Raw genomic sequence first — 19294 nt, 5'->3', positions numbered from 1 at the left:
TCCTTGAACTTTCTGCCACTTTTGATCATATTTCCTGAATCCTGAAGTTGTGAAATCTCTCCTCTTGGCAACTATCTAGCTGTACATACCACATTCAGTACTTAAATACATACTATAACTCTCAGAGATTTCAAAGGGGAGTTGTTCGTATGCACAACAGAAACAACTGTAGTCTTCAAAGGAATAGCTGAATTGTATATTTTGTTCTTGCTGGGCATTATAGTTTTTATGGTTTTGCGCCTAATGATCATTCCCTAGAATGCTTACCCTGGAAACTCTATCCTTACAGGTTTTCCTCTTCCATTCCTTGAAGTGGGTAAGAAGCTGAAAAATCTACCTTGCACTAACAGATTCCTCTGCTCAAAGACAGTGTTTCACTATAAACAAAGCTTTAGTCCTGGATGGTCAAATGTTTCATCCATACCTCAGAAACAGGTTAATCCTTTCATTTTCAGAAGACATCTCGCCTCCTTTGTTGTGCAAATTTCTTATCTAATGTAATGATATTAAAATAATAAAGCACATCTGCTTTGTGATTCAACCTGTGCTTGCCAAATGAGTTTCTGCCCAATTGCTCATCATCCCTGATGCCACCAACAGTCAGAATTTACCTTCTTCTCTGTATTATTGACCAAACCACTCAACTGATCCTCCCTCAGCCTGCTTAGTCCAAACTTGCATTAACAAATGTCAGTGGGCTAGGTCACTGCAAATGAGGTAATGGTGGCACCTCGAGTGGTGAGCTCTCCCAGTTTCCACAATTACAGCTGCAGTTTTATCTTCCTCATAAGGACTTCTGCCCTCATTAGTAACCACCACCTGACCCACACATGTGAGTCCAGAAGTCCCATCTTCCTCATACTCCCACTTTAGCAGGGGAGTTACTAATTTTTCAAAAATCCAACTTCAGGTTTCTCTCAGGATTATGGAATATGTGACCCATTAAATTAGTCAAGGTCTTCAGGTCCATGTTTTCCCAAAGCCTATCTCCTCATTTGCCTTAGGCTGCAGCAAGGCTCTGACTGTACTAATTTAAAGAATAGAGCTAATTAAAAGCTCTCAGATCACACAAGGGGTCAACAGTTCCTAAAAACGGCTGGTATCATTGCAAGTGTGCTTACTCTTAACATAGTTCCATCAAAATTACTTGATTTAATAAACTGAAACTTCTGTAGCTATTAAAAACATTCAAGCTACCCAAGGTCACTTGGAGAGAATCACAGGAAGCCACATGCAGTCCCTGAGCGCAGCTGAGAGACCCCAGGGGCAATCGCTTGTGAAAGGAGGCACCTGTGGGCAGAAAAAGCCCCTAACCTTAGCCCCACACATCAGCATTGCTGTCTACAAAGTTATTCTTCCTCCTGAGGCATGCATTTTTCCTTTTATTTTTTTTTTCCATTGAATTCTTTCTGCTACCTTTGACTTTCTAATGAACTGTAACTGATGGTCAGCAGTAGTTTATCTCTCCCAGTCAATCTGAGCCATTTGTGGTCAGTAAAATGTAATTATTAAACTGTTTTAGACAAAAGCTTTGCTTTTTCAATCCACTGAAATCAGTGGAATACAGCTTGATGGCAGCAGAATATGAATTTATATCATTTGCAGTCACAACTGCAATGAGAAAAGTAATGGAATGCACCTTTTTTTTTTTAACCCCCATGAGTAATGGGAAAATTCTATTGAATGGAAGAATACTACTGAAAAAACTTGTGACTTAACAAAAAAAGCATGCATAGGATGCCATTCTTAGTATTCACTTGTTACAAATGCTTATATGATTGCAAAACATGTTACGTTGCTGCAGTGCAAATTGAAAGAAGTAGACTTAAAACAGACTTAAGGAGATACAACTATTAAAACTGTCATTAAATTCTTCATAGTACATGTCAGCATACTCTATTTCATTGCTAATTTGATAAAGTATATACTTGCAAGATACCAGAAGCAGTGCAGTGCTTCACTACATCCAGTTCTCTGCAGTGATCAGTAATAATCTTTTGCATATTCTAAACATGTAGATCATCTACAATATAAGAAGCCAGTAATGAAAAACCTGCACCACATTTGCTGCATTATTTGTTTTTATGTGTCATTGGCTAGAGCCATTTACTCTAAAATATAAGTAAAATTTCTGGTTCTTCCCAACCAGTTCAAGCAACTCTGGAATCTTAATACAGCATTCAGGGTCAGCTCACTTCAATGCAGACAAAGCTCTGGCTGTACTTTAACCTGAGAAAACACAATTGGTGGTCAAAAGCAGGAGCAGGCACAGGCAGCATGCCACACAGCAGTAGTGTTCAAAGTTCAAATAAAACGTGGGGGTGTTCCTTCCTGCCTAAAGAGAAAAATAAAGATAGATGCTGTAGAGTGAGAGACAGATATTCCAGTCATAGGAGGCAATGAAGGTATCCAGAAACACAGATATTTCAAAACATAATAAAGAGGAACACATGGAGAAAGCAGAGGAAGACTGAACCGTAAGGAACTCAAAAATACAAAGAAGGAACCTTTCAAAAGGAGGGGAAATTAGATTATTAGTTCCAGTATTAGTACAAAGAGAGAAAAGAAAACTGCAGGGGACACTGCAGTAAGAGTTCTCCAAGCCATTTTCACATCAGACATTTACACAATCTGATACATTCACCTGTGGCCAAATCTCAACATCCACTGACAACTAACATGCATATGGACTTCAGTGTTTCTTTTGGTATTTTTAACTCAAAAATCTGTAAAATGTATGGCTTCCTTGGCATTTGGAACACTTCCATTCTGACCCTCTAAGTAAAATCTGCTGGTTTTACTCTCTCACCAATTAAGGCAGAGAGGGAAAATCTTACTCTTTTAATGCATGCTGAAGTGAAATCACCCACAAATATAGATCTGTTATATTTTACACATAACAATGAAATGAAATAATGAAAAGTGAGAGAGAGAAAAGAATATGAAGGACAGTTGTGTAGAGCTTTTATTTCGAAGCTCTTAAATTCTTCTGTACAGTTTAGCCTAGGAGCATACTTCAGTTCTGGAGTATTCATAAATATACGGAACAGATGTACTAACCAAACCATAGTTTATATGAACGTATAGGAAAAAAATGAAAAAGCAGAGAAGGAAAACAGATCCAGAACATCTCAGCAGGGATTCAAGTAACCCTTTTAAGATACTACTTATTTGACTAAGGTGATCTTACAACACCTGCAACTTCTTCCAAATTCTTAAACCAGATCAGACAAAATTGCATGCTTCTTTCACAAGCGAATCAGTGATTGATTTTCCCTGTGTTTCTACAGGGCTGTCCATGATTAACAATGTAAGTCTCTTGGAGAAGTAGTATTTCTAAATAAATATGAAAGCTTTGTGTCAGACAGTTCTACGTTGTTCCAAACAATATTTATCAGTAACAAAGGAAACCTAAAAATGTAATAAAAAATTCAAAGTTCAGTCTATTTGTTTTAGTTCTATTAAACAATTATTGAAGAAATACTGAAATACAAAACTGCAAAAAGCTAAGGAATTCCATTTTGATAACTTTGTATGATCTTCTATAATATAATGCAGTGGTGGATTTCTCAGTCCTGAGAGATAAGGGTCAGGCAGAGAGTGAAGTCAGGACCCTGAATTTTAGGAAAGTGAACTTCCAGCTCTTCAAGTTAGACTCCCTGGGAAACTGCCCTTGGGGACAAGGGAGTAGAATAGAACTGAGAGACCTTTAAGGAAACTTTCCACAAAGGGCAAGAGCTCCTGATCCCCAGGTGTAAGAAATCAGGGAAGGAAGGCAATGGCTAAGTCAAGACCTGACAGTCAAATTAAAGGGCAAGAAGGAAATGTACATGCATTCCAAACATGGAAGCAGAAACAGGTATCCTGGGAAGAGTATAGGGATGCAGTCCAAGGCAAGCACCAAGGAATAGCTGGAGCTGTGCATAACAAGAATAACATGGACTTCTACAGGCAGAAAAGGAAGGTCAAGGAAAGCGTACAACCTCCAGTGAGGGGATAAACTGGCAACAAAGGCAAACTGGTAATAAAGGCTGAGGAGAAGGCTGAGGTCCTCAACAACTTTTTTGCCTCAGTCTTCACTGGCAGTCTCTCTTCTCACACTTCTCAAGTGGATGGACTACAAGACAGGGACTGGGGGAGCAAAATCCTTCTCACTCTAAGAGAAGATCAGATTCATGACCACTTGAGGAAACAGAACGTATGTAAGTCTATGGGACCTGACCAGATGCATCCCAAAGTCCTGAGGGACTGATTGAATTGCCAAGCTGATCTCCATGCCATTTGCAAAAGTCATGGTAGTGAGGTGAAGTCCTTGTTCCTCGGAGACTGGAAAAAGGGAAATACCCATCTTTAAAAAGGGTAGAAAGAGGGAGACCCTGGGAACTACTAACCTGTCAGCTTCACCTCTGTGCCTGGGAAGACCATGGAATAGATCCTACTGTACATGGAGGACAGGGAGGTGATTCAGGACAGCCAGCATGGCTTCACCAAGCCTGACCTGGTTGGTCAAGCCTGACCAACCTAAATGGCCTTTTCAAACAAAGTGATTATACCAGTGGACAAGGGAAGAGCTAAGGACATCCTTTAACTGGACTACTGTAAAGTTTTGATGCATTCCCTCCTGATGATCCTTCTCTCTAAATTGAAAAGAGATGGATTTGATCCGTGGACTATTCACAGGATGATGAACTGGCTCAATAGTCACACTGACAAAACTGGTCAATGTCTCAGTGTCTGGATGGAGATCAGTCATGAGTGGTGTTCCTTGGGGATCCATACAGGGACCAGTGCTGTTTAATATCTTCACCAATGACACGGTCAACGGGATTGAGTGCACCCTCAGCATATCTGCAGACAACACTAAGCTGAGTGGTGTGGTTGACATGCCTGGATCCCATCCAGGGGGACCTGGACAAGCTCCAGAAGCAGGCCCATGGGAATCTCATGGGATTCAACAAGGCCAAGTGCAAGGTGCTGCAGCAGGGTTAGGGGAACCTGGTATCAATACAGGCTGGGGGATGAACAGATCAAGAGCAGCCCTACAGAGAAGGACTTGGGAGTATTGGTGAATAAAATCCTGGACATGAGGCAACAATGTTCACTCACAGCCCAGAAAGCAAACCATTTCTTGGGCTGCATCAAAAGCAGTGTGGCCAGCAGTCAAGGGAGATGATTCTGCCCCTCTTGTCTGCTCTGATGAAACTCCACCTAGAGCACTGCATCCAGCTCTGGGGTCCTCAGCACAGGAAGGATGTGGGCTTCTTGGAGAGGGTCTACAGGAGGGAGAAGACAGTCAGAGGTGCTGGAGCACCTCTTCTACGAGGAAAGGCTGAGAGAGTTGGTGTTGCTTAGCCTGGAGAAAAGGCCTCATTGCGGCCTTCCAGTACTTAATGGGGGCTTAGGAGAAAGAGATTTTACCAAGGACTGTTGTAACAGGACAAGGGGTGATGGTTTTAAACTAAAAGAGGACTGATTTTGATTGGATAGAAGAAAGAATTTTTTTATGATGGGAGTGGACGCCTCATCATATGCCTGGAGAGGTGGTGGACGCCCCATCCCCCGAAACACTGGATGGGGCTCTGAGCAACCTGATCTAGTTGAAGATGCCTCTGCTCACTGCAGGGGGATTGGACTAAATGATCTTTAAAGGTAACTTCCAACTCAAACCATTACGTCATTCTATAAAATCAAGGTATACCAAGAAAACATAATAGCAAATATTAAAAAATATGAGTGCTCTACAGAACAGATTTAGTATGTAGTCATGTCGCTGAGTGATTCCTAGTGACATTAGAAGTAGTATTCCTCTTTACCTTCCACATTTGAAGTTCAAAAGTTGGCTATTGGAGAAATTTAGGTTCTAACAGAGTAATGGCAGTATACAAAATTGTACTTATCTCCTTTGTTATGAAACCAGCTGATCAGTAAATATCATATATTTGGGTACATCTTAATATTTTATACCTTTAATAGTATTTGGTCACTTAATAGTACCCAAGACAACATACAGGACAAGGAAGAAATTCTAAAAGTTGTGCAAGGAAGAATTCTGAGGAAAACCAGAGAAAGCTTATTTACTCAAAGTTTTTCTAAGCTTTTTTGATATCACCTATAGTGTTACAATATGACTGGATGTGGCACAGTGCTATGGTTTAGCTGGCACAGTGGTGTTGGTCAAAGATGGGACTCAATGATCTTGGAGGTTTTTTCCAACCTTAATGATTCTATAATTAGAAGATTCTATCATAGTCTCTTTTCACTTCCCACAGGAAGTGACAGACATTCCACCATTTGGATACCTAAGATGGGCAACAAAGGAAATGGACAGAAAACCATATTCACTAGGTCCTAGTAAAATAAAGGAGTAAATTCTTTAATTTCAAAAAAGGAATTTCCTCCCTCCTTTTCCTCATATATCTGATATATTTCCACTGTACAACACCTGAGCTCAGAATGATGAAAGCTTAAAATTGGAAACTCAAACTCTCATGAATTTGGGACTTTTTTTCCCTTTTCTTGTACTATTGCATCAAGAGATGCAATGCTGTTTACAAGCTGTAAACAGTACCAAGAGAAACACACTTCTAATGCTGAATATTACAGCATCTAAAGCAATCCTACCCCTGTGCCACTGTCAGCCAGGCAGCACAGTTCCCTTAACAGAGGATGAATTACAAGGGATGATTGATTGAGGACAGGTTTTTCAACCACCTTTGTCTCACTGATCCAAAACAGTATGAGCCATTAAATTGGACAACAGAAGATGTTGCTTCTTTTTCTCATTCATGTAATTCTGGCTTTTTTTTCCAATACTAAGTTGTTTATTTTCCTCTCTTATATTGTAATACTGCATTTTAAAAATCAAATTCAATTCAAGCTTGAATACTAGCAACTATATATGTTCCCTTAATTCACAACAACTAAACAATAATGAGTGTAACAAGTATAGAAAAGGATGGCAGAAATAAGATGGCATATCCAATTCATTCGCAGTTTAGTTTTGTAAAAATTTACTACATGTTACATATATCGTGCTCCTTTGAAGAGCTGGGGCTTTATGAGCAATCATGCTCTTATACTTAATCAGAACCTCATGGAGGTCAGCGTAAAGGTCCATCTGTCTGAAGCAGAACAGGAAAGTATATTAAAAGTTAACTGGGAAATTATTTCATATGTAACTTACAAATTTTAAGAAGTCAATTTAACCATGTTAGTGTCTTGGTATTGTTGATAACAGAGCATGTCAATGAAGTGACTAACATTACCTTCAATATTCCTATAAAAGAGATTTCTGAAGTTTGCAACTCAAAATAAATAAAAGGAGTAACATGCAACATGCAAACAAACCCAGACAAGTACAAAAGAGAGAAGGTGGGACAAACTTGCTATGCCTATACCTTTTCTCCTGTTGCCTATTTCTGATGAGGAGACTACAGAAGAGCCAAACCCCAGAAGTTTTGTTTACATTAAGTGCTGACATCTCTGTTCCATAATGCAAATCTGGACTTTGTATGATTTTGTTTTAAACACTAAGGAAATTACAGAGGCAGTCAATAGGTCATAGTAGTAAAAAGCAAAGAACGGGAACTACAAGCAAGAGTGATACAACATTTTAAAACCCTCTCAGTTATTCAGCAGACATGATCCCACCACATATCATTTAATATGTCCTTATTTAAAAATGAAGTGATGAATATAAGCAGGAAACAAGTCTGCATGCATAACATTCATACACAGAAGTTCAAATGTAAACTACAATCAGTTGCCAGTATCAACAAAACAAGCAGGCAGTTAGCTCTTGGTTTGTCTTGGTGGGTTTTTTTAAAATCTTTTTTAATTTTCTGTGTGAAATTTCATATATGTGAAAGGGAATTATATAGCACTTACTACTGCCAGACACAATATTAGCAAACATCAAACAGCTTCAATGCACAGCTCTGTAAATGCATCTCATTTTTGACCTCCAACATTCTTGCTGAAAGTCTAGGTCACAGAACAGGACATCAGAGCCCTTCCTTTGTGTGATTTAAGCTCATGGTTGTGACTCACAGTTAAACAGAGAGCACTGTCAATAACATTGGTAAAGGATGACATTTGGAGAAAATTTCTCCCCTCTGATCTTCACAGCATAAATAACGCTTAGTCTGTACATGTTCCAAGTGCAGGGCTCCTACTGAAGTTTCATTTAAAAAAAAAAAAAGAGTACAGAATACACAGCACAGATCTACACTGGTGATAAGAGACTTGCTGCATGAATTAAAGAACAACTCTGCCCTTGATTTGAACTCAAGCTCTTCCCTGCTTCCCCATATTCCATCCGAAAGATCCATGTGTAGCTGTGTTTTTCAGTCATGTTGCAAGTGTGATAGAAGAGGAAGCACACTGCCTCTGATGGCTAATACTAAACACATACTTGCAATGAACGAAACCAAAATCATTTGGTTAAGATCAGTTGATGAGAAAACATCTGTTGTGTACTTCAGTATGATGATATATACTCTCAGCAGAAGGAATAACGGTGAATGTTCAATGTAAGCAGCAGAAAAGCCTCTCTGTCTTCAGAGTGCTGACACACTACTGTATTTTCAGTACTTAACACAGATTTTTTTGTATGTGTGATGGAAGAACTATTGAAAGCCTTTCAATTAGAGGGACAATAGAAAACTACACCTTCTACTATAAAATTCCGCTAATGTAATTATAGTTGTGCTTTAAATACAACCATAGGGCTTTTATTTTCCATCAAGAGAACATAATACCCCTCCTGTATCAGAGCACCATTTGCTGAGCAACTTTACTGTGCATTAACAGAGTAACTTTCACCTAGTTGTGCTCATGTAAATCAACCTCTATGGTTTTTTGTAACTCACCAGAACTGTCTCTTTATTCTCCTAACTTTTCCAGTTAGGGAAATCGAGCTCATGGAAAAAAAATGCATCTGATGTACATAAGCTTCCAATACTTGGCCTACAAAAGCGACATGAAAAACGTGCTTTTTCCTCCTACTGAATTTTTTTTCTTTTTTGCTTCCTAGGACAGCTTTCATGACAGGAGCAATCCTAGCACAGACAGTTCCAGGTGACTGCTTTCATTGTGAACAGTAATTGAACAAGTCTCAGTAGTTACAGACCCCGCTGTGTCAAGGTCTGCACTAGCATGCACTAGCACTAAACACCAGAGAAACAACACATAAGGAAATTTTAACCTAAAAGCAACAGGAATAACCTGACAAACTGTTCATATGTCTGCAGTACGCAAGTCAAGCAAGAGAACTTTGACTTGTCCCAGTTACAGGGACAGGTACTAAACCTGACCACTGACTGGGTGTCAAAGATTCTCACAAAAAGAATAATGACTTCTTAAACACTATTATTGAGAACAAACTAGTGTAGTTTAACAGTAATCATAGTTTAAGATAACCTTTGGAAAGCTGTCAGAAATTATTAAACATTGTTAATATATAAAATTAGCTGTTTTCAGCATTCGTCTCAGTCTGAGAAAAAAGTTGCTAGGATAGCTATCAGCATGCTTAAGTCAAAGTTTTACAGAAAACTGGCCAGCTTGCAAAATTCTGGGAAAAATTCACTTCTGAGTATCATTTACAAGTGAACTTCACTTTAAGCACTGACGTTTGCTAAAAGCCAGAAGAAAAATTCAAGATTCCACTTAGGATGGAATTTTTGAACATAAGGGAAAAAAGAAGTGAGTGCCTCTGGCACAAGGTCAGTCCTTGTTCAAGAACTTGGCTTTGGAGTGTTAGGTTTTGCATGGAAAAAGTCTAGGTGGATGGGGAGGGGTTAATGCTAGAAGAAATGGAAGATAAATAAACACTTCATACAAAAACATTTTGGGTTTTCAGTGGATTTTAAAATGGGAGGCGAGAAATCAATATATTGACTATTAACATCTATCAGTATTAATCTGAAATCCATTTCCATATTTCCACCTTTGATGATATGTTATTAAAAATACACTCATTACTATTATCTGCATCATACAGCAGAGATTTTTTTAATTTCTAAAAAATATATTCTTAACACCCACACTTTAATGTGGAAAAAGCCTAAAAAAACAATAAAAGCCAGAACTAGAGTACAAAACACCAAACCATATGCACTTTTCACTATTACCATTGGCAAGTGACAACTCTAATCAATGCAAATACAGTAATCAGCTGGAACTTTTGCCTCTATAAAAACAAGCTTAAATAAATAAGAAATAGAAAAATAATATTTGAGAATATATGAACTTAAATAACCAGTGTGATTGAAGGTGCTTGCAGCTAAGGCATCTTTGCTTATTTCCTCTCAGGAAGCAGCAGATGCTCAGGCAATAGATGTCCAGGCATCTTCCTCACTAGAACACACCAAACCTCTCAGAGACTCCCGAAAGACCAATTCAAACAGGTCTTCAGATCTATAATAAAAAAATCTGATAACACAATCTTCAAAATTAGCAACTCCAACACCACAGACAGAGAATAACTGCCCTAACCAGTCTGTCTTTCAGTTGGCTTGAAAATCTGCAATTAGAAGTCTCTCTGAAGTCCCTTAGCAGCAAAAGTGAAGGAACAGGAGTTCATACAGGAACAAAGGCATCAAGAAGATACCAAAATGCCCTCAGAGAATCAGTGAAAGTGAGATCCATAGTCTCAAAGTAGGCACTGGAAATAAGAAAAAAAATCCCAGTATTTCCTAAGACAAAAGCCGCAATATGCTCGCTGGAATGCAGGGGAAAAAAGAAAAGGGCCATATGAAATTTGGGGGGAAAAAAACCCTAGAGGTGTGAGAGAAAGAAACTGTATAAATATGAGTATGTCCAAAACAATCTGTGCTCTTATTAATCATAATTCTAAAATGATAAAAAGACTCTCTTTTCGAGTGAAAACAGTCATCGCTGTCACATGCTTCATTATGGAAAGGATTTATGCAGTTTCCTCTTTGCAATGTTCCACGTGTTCTACTTTTCAAAGCCCTCTTACAGCAACTACCAGGCACTACAGTGCCAACTCACATTTAAAAACTGAGAGACATCATGGAAGAAAGAGAGGTAAGGAGTTTTGCTCCAAAATGTTTTAGTATATTAAAAAGCTGAAAGTTAATTAAAGCAAAGGATACTAGCTTTAATTCAGAATTGAAATTAAGAGGTCAGATTCCTTTGCTTTATTGGTGGCAAGTTTATACCAAAATTATTTGTAATACCTTGCAGAAACTATAAACACATCATATTCACACAAATCCCCACTTCTATTAGAAGAAGGTTCTTCACCCAGAGGATGGTTGGGCACTGGAACAGGCTCCCTGGGGAAGTGGTCACAGCACCAAGCCTGACAGAGTTCAAGAAATTTGGACAATACTCTCAGGCACATGGTATGACTCTTGGGGTGTCCTATGCAGGGCTAAGAGTTGGACTTGATGATTCTTGCGGGTCCCTTTCAACTCAGCATATTCTGCGATTCTATATTTGAAGCAAAATTTGGACTCTAAGCCAGTATTAACAGTTCTGAGGTAAATTTGTGCCACTTTAATGCTTTTCATGACCTTTATTGTAAGTCAAGGCCCTCTTCAAGGACATTGGTAGTTACACTCTCTTGTGACTGCTAAAAAGAAAAATACACCCTATGTCTCATGCTCTTTGATTTCAAGTGGATGAAAGGCCATTCATGGGTACCCAACACTGCTGCACCCTTTTTCATCTGTTTTGCTTAAACAAGCAATGAATTCATTGTCACCAATGACCTCATTAGCATAGACTTACTTGCATCTGCAGTATAAAAAGTGCTCCATAAAAAGAAATTCTATTTTATCTCACATCAGTCAAGACTTTTAAAGCTACTATTTGATATACAAAGTGAACTAGCTCACCTTTTTCTTATTTACTTGTAGAAATAGCTTGTCTATCTGCTCCAAAAGACACCAGTGATGTTGATTTACAGGATATACCAATGGAGTCAGACTTTGCTAATGACCAGGTAATTTTATTTTTATCCTGATGTGTCCATCAAGCCACTTTAAAGAGGAATTGAAATTCTTCTACACAGTTTAGAAGCCTCTTTCAAAATGTGCAGTATTTCCATTTGTTAACTAGTGTGTTTTCAAGGCAATCCTGCTTGAGCCATAACAAATGGGAAGAAACACAGAAGAGTATAATAAAAAAATTCTATCACGAGGTCAAAGATTATAAGTACCCACTAAAAAGAAAGCTCTAATTTGGGGTCAGCACATTACAGCGAAGTAATCAATCAGAAGACTATTTGTTGAAATGCTACTTGCTGTAGCACACAATATGAAATGATCACCTGTAAATTATTTTGAGGATGGGACTTTTGAAGCAGGGAGAGATGCAAACATAGAAATGTCAATTTTGGCCACAACTAAAAAGGAAATAGTAATGAACCTAGTAAAACATACCCATGTAAAAGTAGGGCCTTTGCTCATGCACAACTGTGCATGAGATACCCAATCCTAGATCCTCTCATGTTTCTTTTCAAGCATGTTTGAACGTCTATTCTGAAACACACCACCTGAAAAAGCACTAAATAAAATATAGAAAAACTGAATAATTTCACACTTTTTTCCCCTTTTTTGGCCATTTTCAAAAAATGCTTAATGAATCTAGTTTCAACATCTGGTTTTTGAAACTGTGTCTTTAATGCATGCAATGTTTGATGCCTGGAAAGAAAATTGTTTGAAGTTACGAGAGAACACTGAAAAAACCCAAGCAAGCCCCTGGCTTCCTTGATCTAGGACCAATTTATGTGCATTTTAGCCATTAAATTTAACTCCTGGCAGTTTGAAATGTCAATTAACTCAAAATAAGTCTCATTAGATAGTGAAGACACTGGATTCTCCTGACTGTTTGACTCTTGTTGAAATATACCCGTAATTGATTGCAAAATAATCACTGTTAAAAAGCAGGGTATACTGTCACTGTTTGGAAAAAAAGAAGTTTCATAAATGAAAAAAAAAAATTTTGTCTTTTTAATTTAATCGTACCCTGTAATTCTAGCTCAGATTTATTTAGTTTTATTCCACAATGTACTGAACAAACATTACTGAAATAACTCTACCAAGACCCCATCAGCAAAGACTGGATTTTTTCCATATGGAATAAATACTGCTATCATTTTCCATATGTCTTTGCTTACTTTCAGTTCTTAATATAAAAACATTGCAAACAGAAACAGGCACAGAATAGTAATCAAATCCTGCTAGAGCCAAAACCTGGACACAATGTAACATCATAAGGCAAACAGGTCTGAATTCAAAATGAAATTCCAGGACTCCAAGTGCTATAGCTGCTAAACTCAAAACACATCAGTGCATTTTCATCAAACCTTTGGGGTTTTTTTGTCGTTGTTGTGTTGCTTTTGTTGTTGTTTTTTTTTAAGTGTTCACAGAAAACTAATTTGCCATTTTGACAGCCCTACTATGTAAAGCCTGGACAAAAGAGCAACTGTAAGCATTGAAAGGCTACTTCCTACTCCCAACCAAACAAGAATAAATATGTTCCTGAAACTTAGCCAAGCAGCTGTATTTCAAAAAGATTCTGTTTCGTCCTTAATTTGGAAACAAAGGAGAGTGCTTTGCAATGTATTATTTGCATTACTCTAATAATCTAGAAAGCAGATCCTGTGCCTGCACATACAAAAGCTTAGACAGTAATTTGGCAGACTAGACTGTATTATCATACAGTCAACTTTTTTACTAACGGACCTTTGCTTCACAGAAGTAAAACACCAATGAAACATTTCAAGCAAGACAAAAATTACATTCACATTAAAGTAAGGGAAAGAAGGAGTTCTGGCTTCAAACTGTTTGCTGTTTGTGCTTCATACAACACATGGCAAATCATAGACTGGTCAGGCAACTTCCTATAGCCCAGGACAAATGAATTTGTAGATGGCTCTCAGTAAGGATTTAATTCTGACAGATCCTCAGTAACTGCAATGGCAAGTAAGATGCTTTTAACTTCACTGCACTTCTCAGATTTTACAACGGTGTTTTTACTTCAACAGGAGAATCCCCCATTAGCACAGACACTACTTTCAAGCTGGTTTTGTAATGCTTGAGAAAGCTCTAAGAGCAGGGAGAGAAACTGCTGCTTCATTTAAAGTCCTGCTTCACTTTCACTGCACTTCAGTAGCTAAAAATATATGGAGGAAGGACAGAGGGGCCAGATGTCTCTCTAGTCAGCCTGTTAGACACTGTAGCAAAGTTATTACTGAAAGAATATTTAAAGGAACTTACCAGTAGAGAAAACAAGAACTGTGTTGTCCCAAAGACCATTTGTTTTCAGAGCATCAGTAAGATTTCCTACAGCTTCATCCATAAGAGTCACCATCCCTGCATAACGGCGCCTCTTTAAATCTTTTATGAAAGAATACGGTTTCACATATTCGTCAGGGACCTCAAGAGGTTCATGGACAGACTGAAAAGCAAGGTAGAGAAAGAGGGGCTGGGGTGGAAGGGACAGAATGGAAATTAGTTGAACATAAAGTACTACGTGCCAAAGTTACTGCAGCAAAAGCAGACCTGATTCATCAACAGTGCAGGCAATCTGTTTTGGTTTCTTCTACATCTTCTAATCCCTACACATAAACTAACAAAACTTTGAAAAATTACTTCTCCAAAGCTGTGGAAAAACATCAGGTGTATCATTTCTTCATAATACATTTGTGAACAATTTATTTCTACTAAACTCCTCACATTAAATTTTCCATTCTGTTCTTAGAAGCGTAAACTACTTCTAAACCATTTCTAAAATCTTATTAATTGTATTGTAATAAAAGAAATGGAGATCAGTAGCAGGCCAGTGCCAACCAAAGCCGACAAGTTTTACCAGCACTACTTCTCACATTTAGCTCTATGCACCTTAGTGAATAGCCCCAGATTACAGTTCAAGTGCGGGTCTCTCTCTGTTAATATTTCATTCACATTTTTTAAAACATTCTTTAACATTGAAGTTATCGGAGTAACAGCTGCTGATTGTACCTTCTCAGTTTTGTGATTTGCTATAAGATCTATTGCTCTTTCTGTAAATAAATTTGTGGAGTACACATTTTTAAATCCAGTTGCAACTTCTTCTCCATCTCGAAAGTCCAGAGCACAGCGCGTTACATTCTTTGTTTTGATGAGAACGCAACGGTCATGAGTGTAATAATCTTCACTGCCCAAAAGATAGCCTAGAACAGGAAAAGATGTGAAATGAGCAGGCCAACATCATGTCACATAAACAGATAGATCAGGGAGAGAAAAAAGCCAAACATAAATGTCAAAACATTAGTGGTTTTGAGTTGAAGCATGAATTCAACACTGGACCACCGACAGAGACACCTCTGACAGGTCTAAGTAGCCCAACATTTAATACCTCATGGACTGTTCATTGCTAATGCAAGTAGTAATTTCAAAAGAAATTAAACATTCCAAAAGCAGTTCCATGATTTCATAATTATAATTTGATATCAAAAACATTAGCAATAAACGAATGCACTGATAGCAAAGGCAGTGATCTAGTCTGTGCACTAGTCTGATTTGATTTTGGTATGTTTGTATCATAATCACTGGTATGATTTTGTATGTTTCTATTTTCATATAAGACTTCCATCTCTAATAGAAAGTTTGGAACTTTTTTAATTTATTTATTCAAAAACACTCAAGTACAAAGCATCTTTTGTCAGCTGTAAAGTAATTTCTGATCCATTGCTGACACCAGGTGGTGAAGAAAGGACACTATCATTTAGAGATACTCAAAAGAAACCAAGCAAAAATTCTATAGGTATAGATTTGCTCCTACCTAGGGCTATCCTGTGGAGCAGGATAACATAACTCTTTGTGTTTCAGTTATCAGAAACAAAACTTTTTAAAATTCTTTGAATCTCAGAAATTAGTACTGCTTACTTGAATTTTTACTCAGCAGCTTCAGACAGTTATTTGCACAAAACACATGTACAGAAAGAATGAAGTTGCCTTAAATACAATATAAATGTCTAATATATTTTTAGGAGAAAGATATGTTTTCTTTCAAAGCATGAAGACTGACTTTGTGTGCAGACTGCTTACATCAATGTACTCAGAGGAACAAGCTGCATTTTTTCCATTTTGAAGGCCCACTGAAGGACACATTCCATCAAGTGTGCCATGGAATCAAATGCTGCTAATAAATGCCTACTGGAATTTCATTAACATCGTAGGATATTCAACTGTTACATTCCTTGAAAAATAATGTCACATTGGGCACCCAATAACCATACCCAGTGCCAGCCTGTGTTCAGGCTCCTGCATTAAGTGCTTGCTCAGTCCCAGGGTGAGATTTCATGAGGAACGGCAGCCCACCTACCTCTATGCCATCAAAAAGATCCCAAGCTTCTGTGAAGGGATGGGAGGAAGCATATATGTTTAAGCAATGAGCCCTCATATTCTGGTCCATATATATTAGCTTAATTCAGTTGTGAAACCATGGCCCCAAGCTCCCTGAAGAGTCAAAAGTGAGGAACTATCTAAGGGAATAGTTTTTCCTACCTAACGTTTGGATCAACATTGTCTATAGAGGGCACGTAGCACAGTTTTGCTCTTCATTTAAGCCTAAAGTTAGAAAAGAGCGACATAGGCTTCTGCGTTGAAGTGAATGATTTTGAAATTCATGATTCAATTAAAGTGTCTTAAAAACAACCAAGTGGACATGGACTACTTTGCACTCAGTACTGCGCAAAACGAAACGCAGAGCAGACAGCCCAAGTCACTTAACATCTGTGACACTTGTGCAAAACTAATAAACCTCCAACCAACACCGGGAGAGGAGTCCAACATTTTAAGAGGAAGAATAAGCAGTGGGTAGCTACAAGTTGATCTGTAAGTACTGCACTCACACATGGACAATCTATTCTTCTATTAGTCTGAGAGTTTGACTTTGTAAGTAGTCAAAAGCAGCTTTTGGATGCTGCTTTATAGATGTTTTCACACCATCCTGTCACCAGATCTGCAAAACCAGTGCTACACAAACTGACGGTAATCCCCATTCCCTGCTCTCCTGTGCTGCTGTGGGGAAGAGGTAGAGAATTTGGAATAAAATAGGAAAGCAGGAGGGTGGGGGAAGATTGTAAGAGCGGAATACCTTATTCAGAGTCATACAATAAGTACAGTATTTTCTTCAGTAAGTTGTTAAGCTTAGGCATATGTTTAAAGGCATTATTTTAAGCAGTTCAGAAACATGAACACCCAGGTATTGATGTACTTACAAACTAACAGTAAATCTGCTGTTCTTAAAAGAATGGGGCAGTTTTTCATCCTTTTTAACACTGTATTTATTGCACATATTAAATCAAACCATTACCAAAATAAGTATCAAATCCTCTGCGGGTTGGAAGGCACTCTTTTCTGTACATCCCTAAATGCCACTTCCCCACCATATGAGTAACGTATCCCGCCTCTTGAAGTAGCTCTGGGAGGAGTTTCTCATCCAGTGGCAGACAGCTGGGCTGGCATGGCCAAATTATCTGGTGTTGTAAACCTGTGTGGATCTAGCAGATAAAAGAAGCATGAGAGATCACTTACAATGCAGCCATGTGTTCCTATGGGTCAATTTATAACCAAGCCCAAAAGGACATACAGCTACATCAGAGGTTAGCCTTAGTTTTAGGGGATCCTCTTTTTACCGATGTAGCACTGAGAAAGATGAGGAAGCTGCAGGTGGAGGGCAAGGTGGCATGGAGGAAGACAAGAAAATAGTACTGCGAGGGTTAACATCATCTTCCCAGGTATAAATCAAGTGCAATTAAAAAAATAAAACAAACACCAAAACCAAAAAAACAAACCAACACAAAACCAAGCAAACCCAAAGCTTCTAATGTTTTTAGCTAAAAATCCAAGAGGTAACAATTACAATTATGGTGTGTTTGAAGTCTAAGGACATCTCAATATGGAGTTAGAGATTTTAAATGAGATGGAAATGGTCAAAAAGGCACATGACAGTTGAAGCTGTCAAGCTTTTGGCTGTATCAGAGAACAGGAAATTCTGTATCAGGAAAGGATGATAAAAGGTAAGAGAACTATTTTTCCATTACTCTTCTAAAAGGATATTATATATACACATTTTTATACTTATTTGCATACTTTAAATGAGTGTGAGCACTGTAAAAAGTATTTGAATATAGGGATGACACAAAGTTTAGATACTGCCTAAATCTGACCTTTAATAGTTCCACTTGAGCTTCCAATCTTAATAAATGGTGAATTTTGTACCTCTTTACAAAACCACAGCTGACAACAATACTTCAAGTAGTATATTGTGCTTGATGTAAGAAAACTCTTCAGTAACTGTGTACTATAAGCTGACTTCTGTCAAATCCCGTCTCCTCCACAACAAAAAAAAGGCACTACCCTAAACCTAAGCCAGCAAGCATATGTATACAAGTATAAATATCTTATTTACTAAATATTTCTATTAATCTGTGTGTGTCAAAGCACAAAACTCCAAGGTTTACTCCTGAGCTCGCAACCCAAAGGTAAGTTAAGACTGCATATAAAAGCAGCTCGTTTCCACAGAGTAGTGGAAAACAGCTTCTTCCCAGTGTACCGGCACACGGGACACATGAAGCACAAACTACACGGAGCATTGCCAGAAGCAAGCAGGGGAGCAGCACCCACCACCCACCTGCCGAGGGAAGTGTGGTCAGCGGAGGGAGCCCCAGGGGCAACGGAGGGAGCCCCGCTGTTTCTCCCGCGGGAAAAACAGCTGCAGCCCCGAGTGCTCGCCCTACCTGGTAGCGGCCGGAGAGCAGCTGGCTGCGGGACGGGGTGCAGAGCGGCTGGGTGTAGTAGCGCTCCAGCCGCACGCCGCCCGCGCCCAGCGCGTCCAGCCGCGGCGTGCGGATGGCAGAGCCGTGCCAGCCCACGTCGCCCCAGCCCAGGTCGTCGGCCAGCACCAGCACCAGGTGCGGGGCGGGCGGCTGGGCCGCCGCCGGGCGCGGCAGGCAGAGAGGCAGGAGGCAGAGGGACAGGCAGAGAAGCCGGCTAAGAACCATTCCCATTGCCGCCTGCCTCGCCATCCCCGGCAGCAGGAACTGGGCCGCAGGGCCCACCCCGGCGCCGGGGCTTCGCCCGCCGAGCGATCAGGGCGGGGAGGGGGCGGGGCGGGGCGGGGCAGGGCCCGGACGCTCCCTGTCCGAGCCGGGGGGCGGGGCAGCACGGGGAAAGCGGTGTGGCTTTAGGCCGGTGAGTCCTGGAGTGAGTCGAGAAAGGAAATTGTAAAGCTGTTGCTGGTGTTGGCAGAGTATCCGACTCGCTGATGCTGGCGG

The 19294-nt window shown here is 39.3% G+C and overlaps 1 protein-coding gene across 1 annotated transcript in view; it reads right to left on the bottom strand.

Moving 5' to 3' along the window:
* ARSB (arylsulfatase B) overlaps positions 1–19067 on the bottom strand; it is a 64964-nt gene extending 45897 nt beyond the window's left edge. The window contains exons 1-4 of the mRNA XM_032675173.1: positions 18758–19067; positions 17332–17518; positions 14994–15184; positions 14250–14457 (exon numbers count right to left, since the gene is read on the bottom strand). Of these exons, the coding sequence (XP_032531064.1) occupies positions 14250–14457; positions 14994–15184; positions 17332–17518; positions 18758–19045 (874 nt within the window). The 5' untranslated portion in view covers positions 19046–19067. The remainder of the gene's footprint in view (positions 1–14249; positions 14458–14993; positions 15185–17331; positions 17519–18757) is intronic.
* Positions 19068–19294: the final 227 nt, after the last annotated feature.

The sequence above is a fragment of the Chiroxiphia lanceolata genome, chromosome Z, assembly GCF_009829145.1.
Source record: "Chiroxiphia lanceolata isolate bChiLan1 chromosome Z, bChiLan1.pri, whole genome shotgun sequence".
NCBI lineage: Eukaryota > Metazoa > Chordata > Aves > Passeriformes > Pipridae > Chiroxiphia > Chiroxiphia lanceolata.
This window is presented reverse-complemented; position numbering and strand designations above follow the sequence as displayed.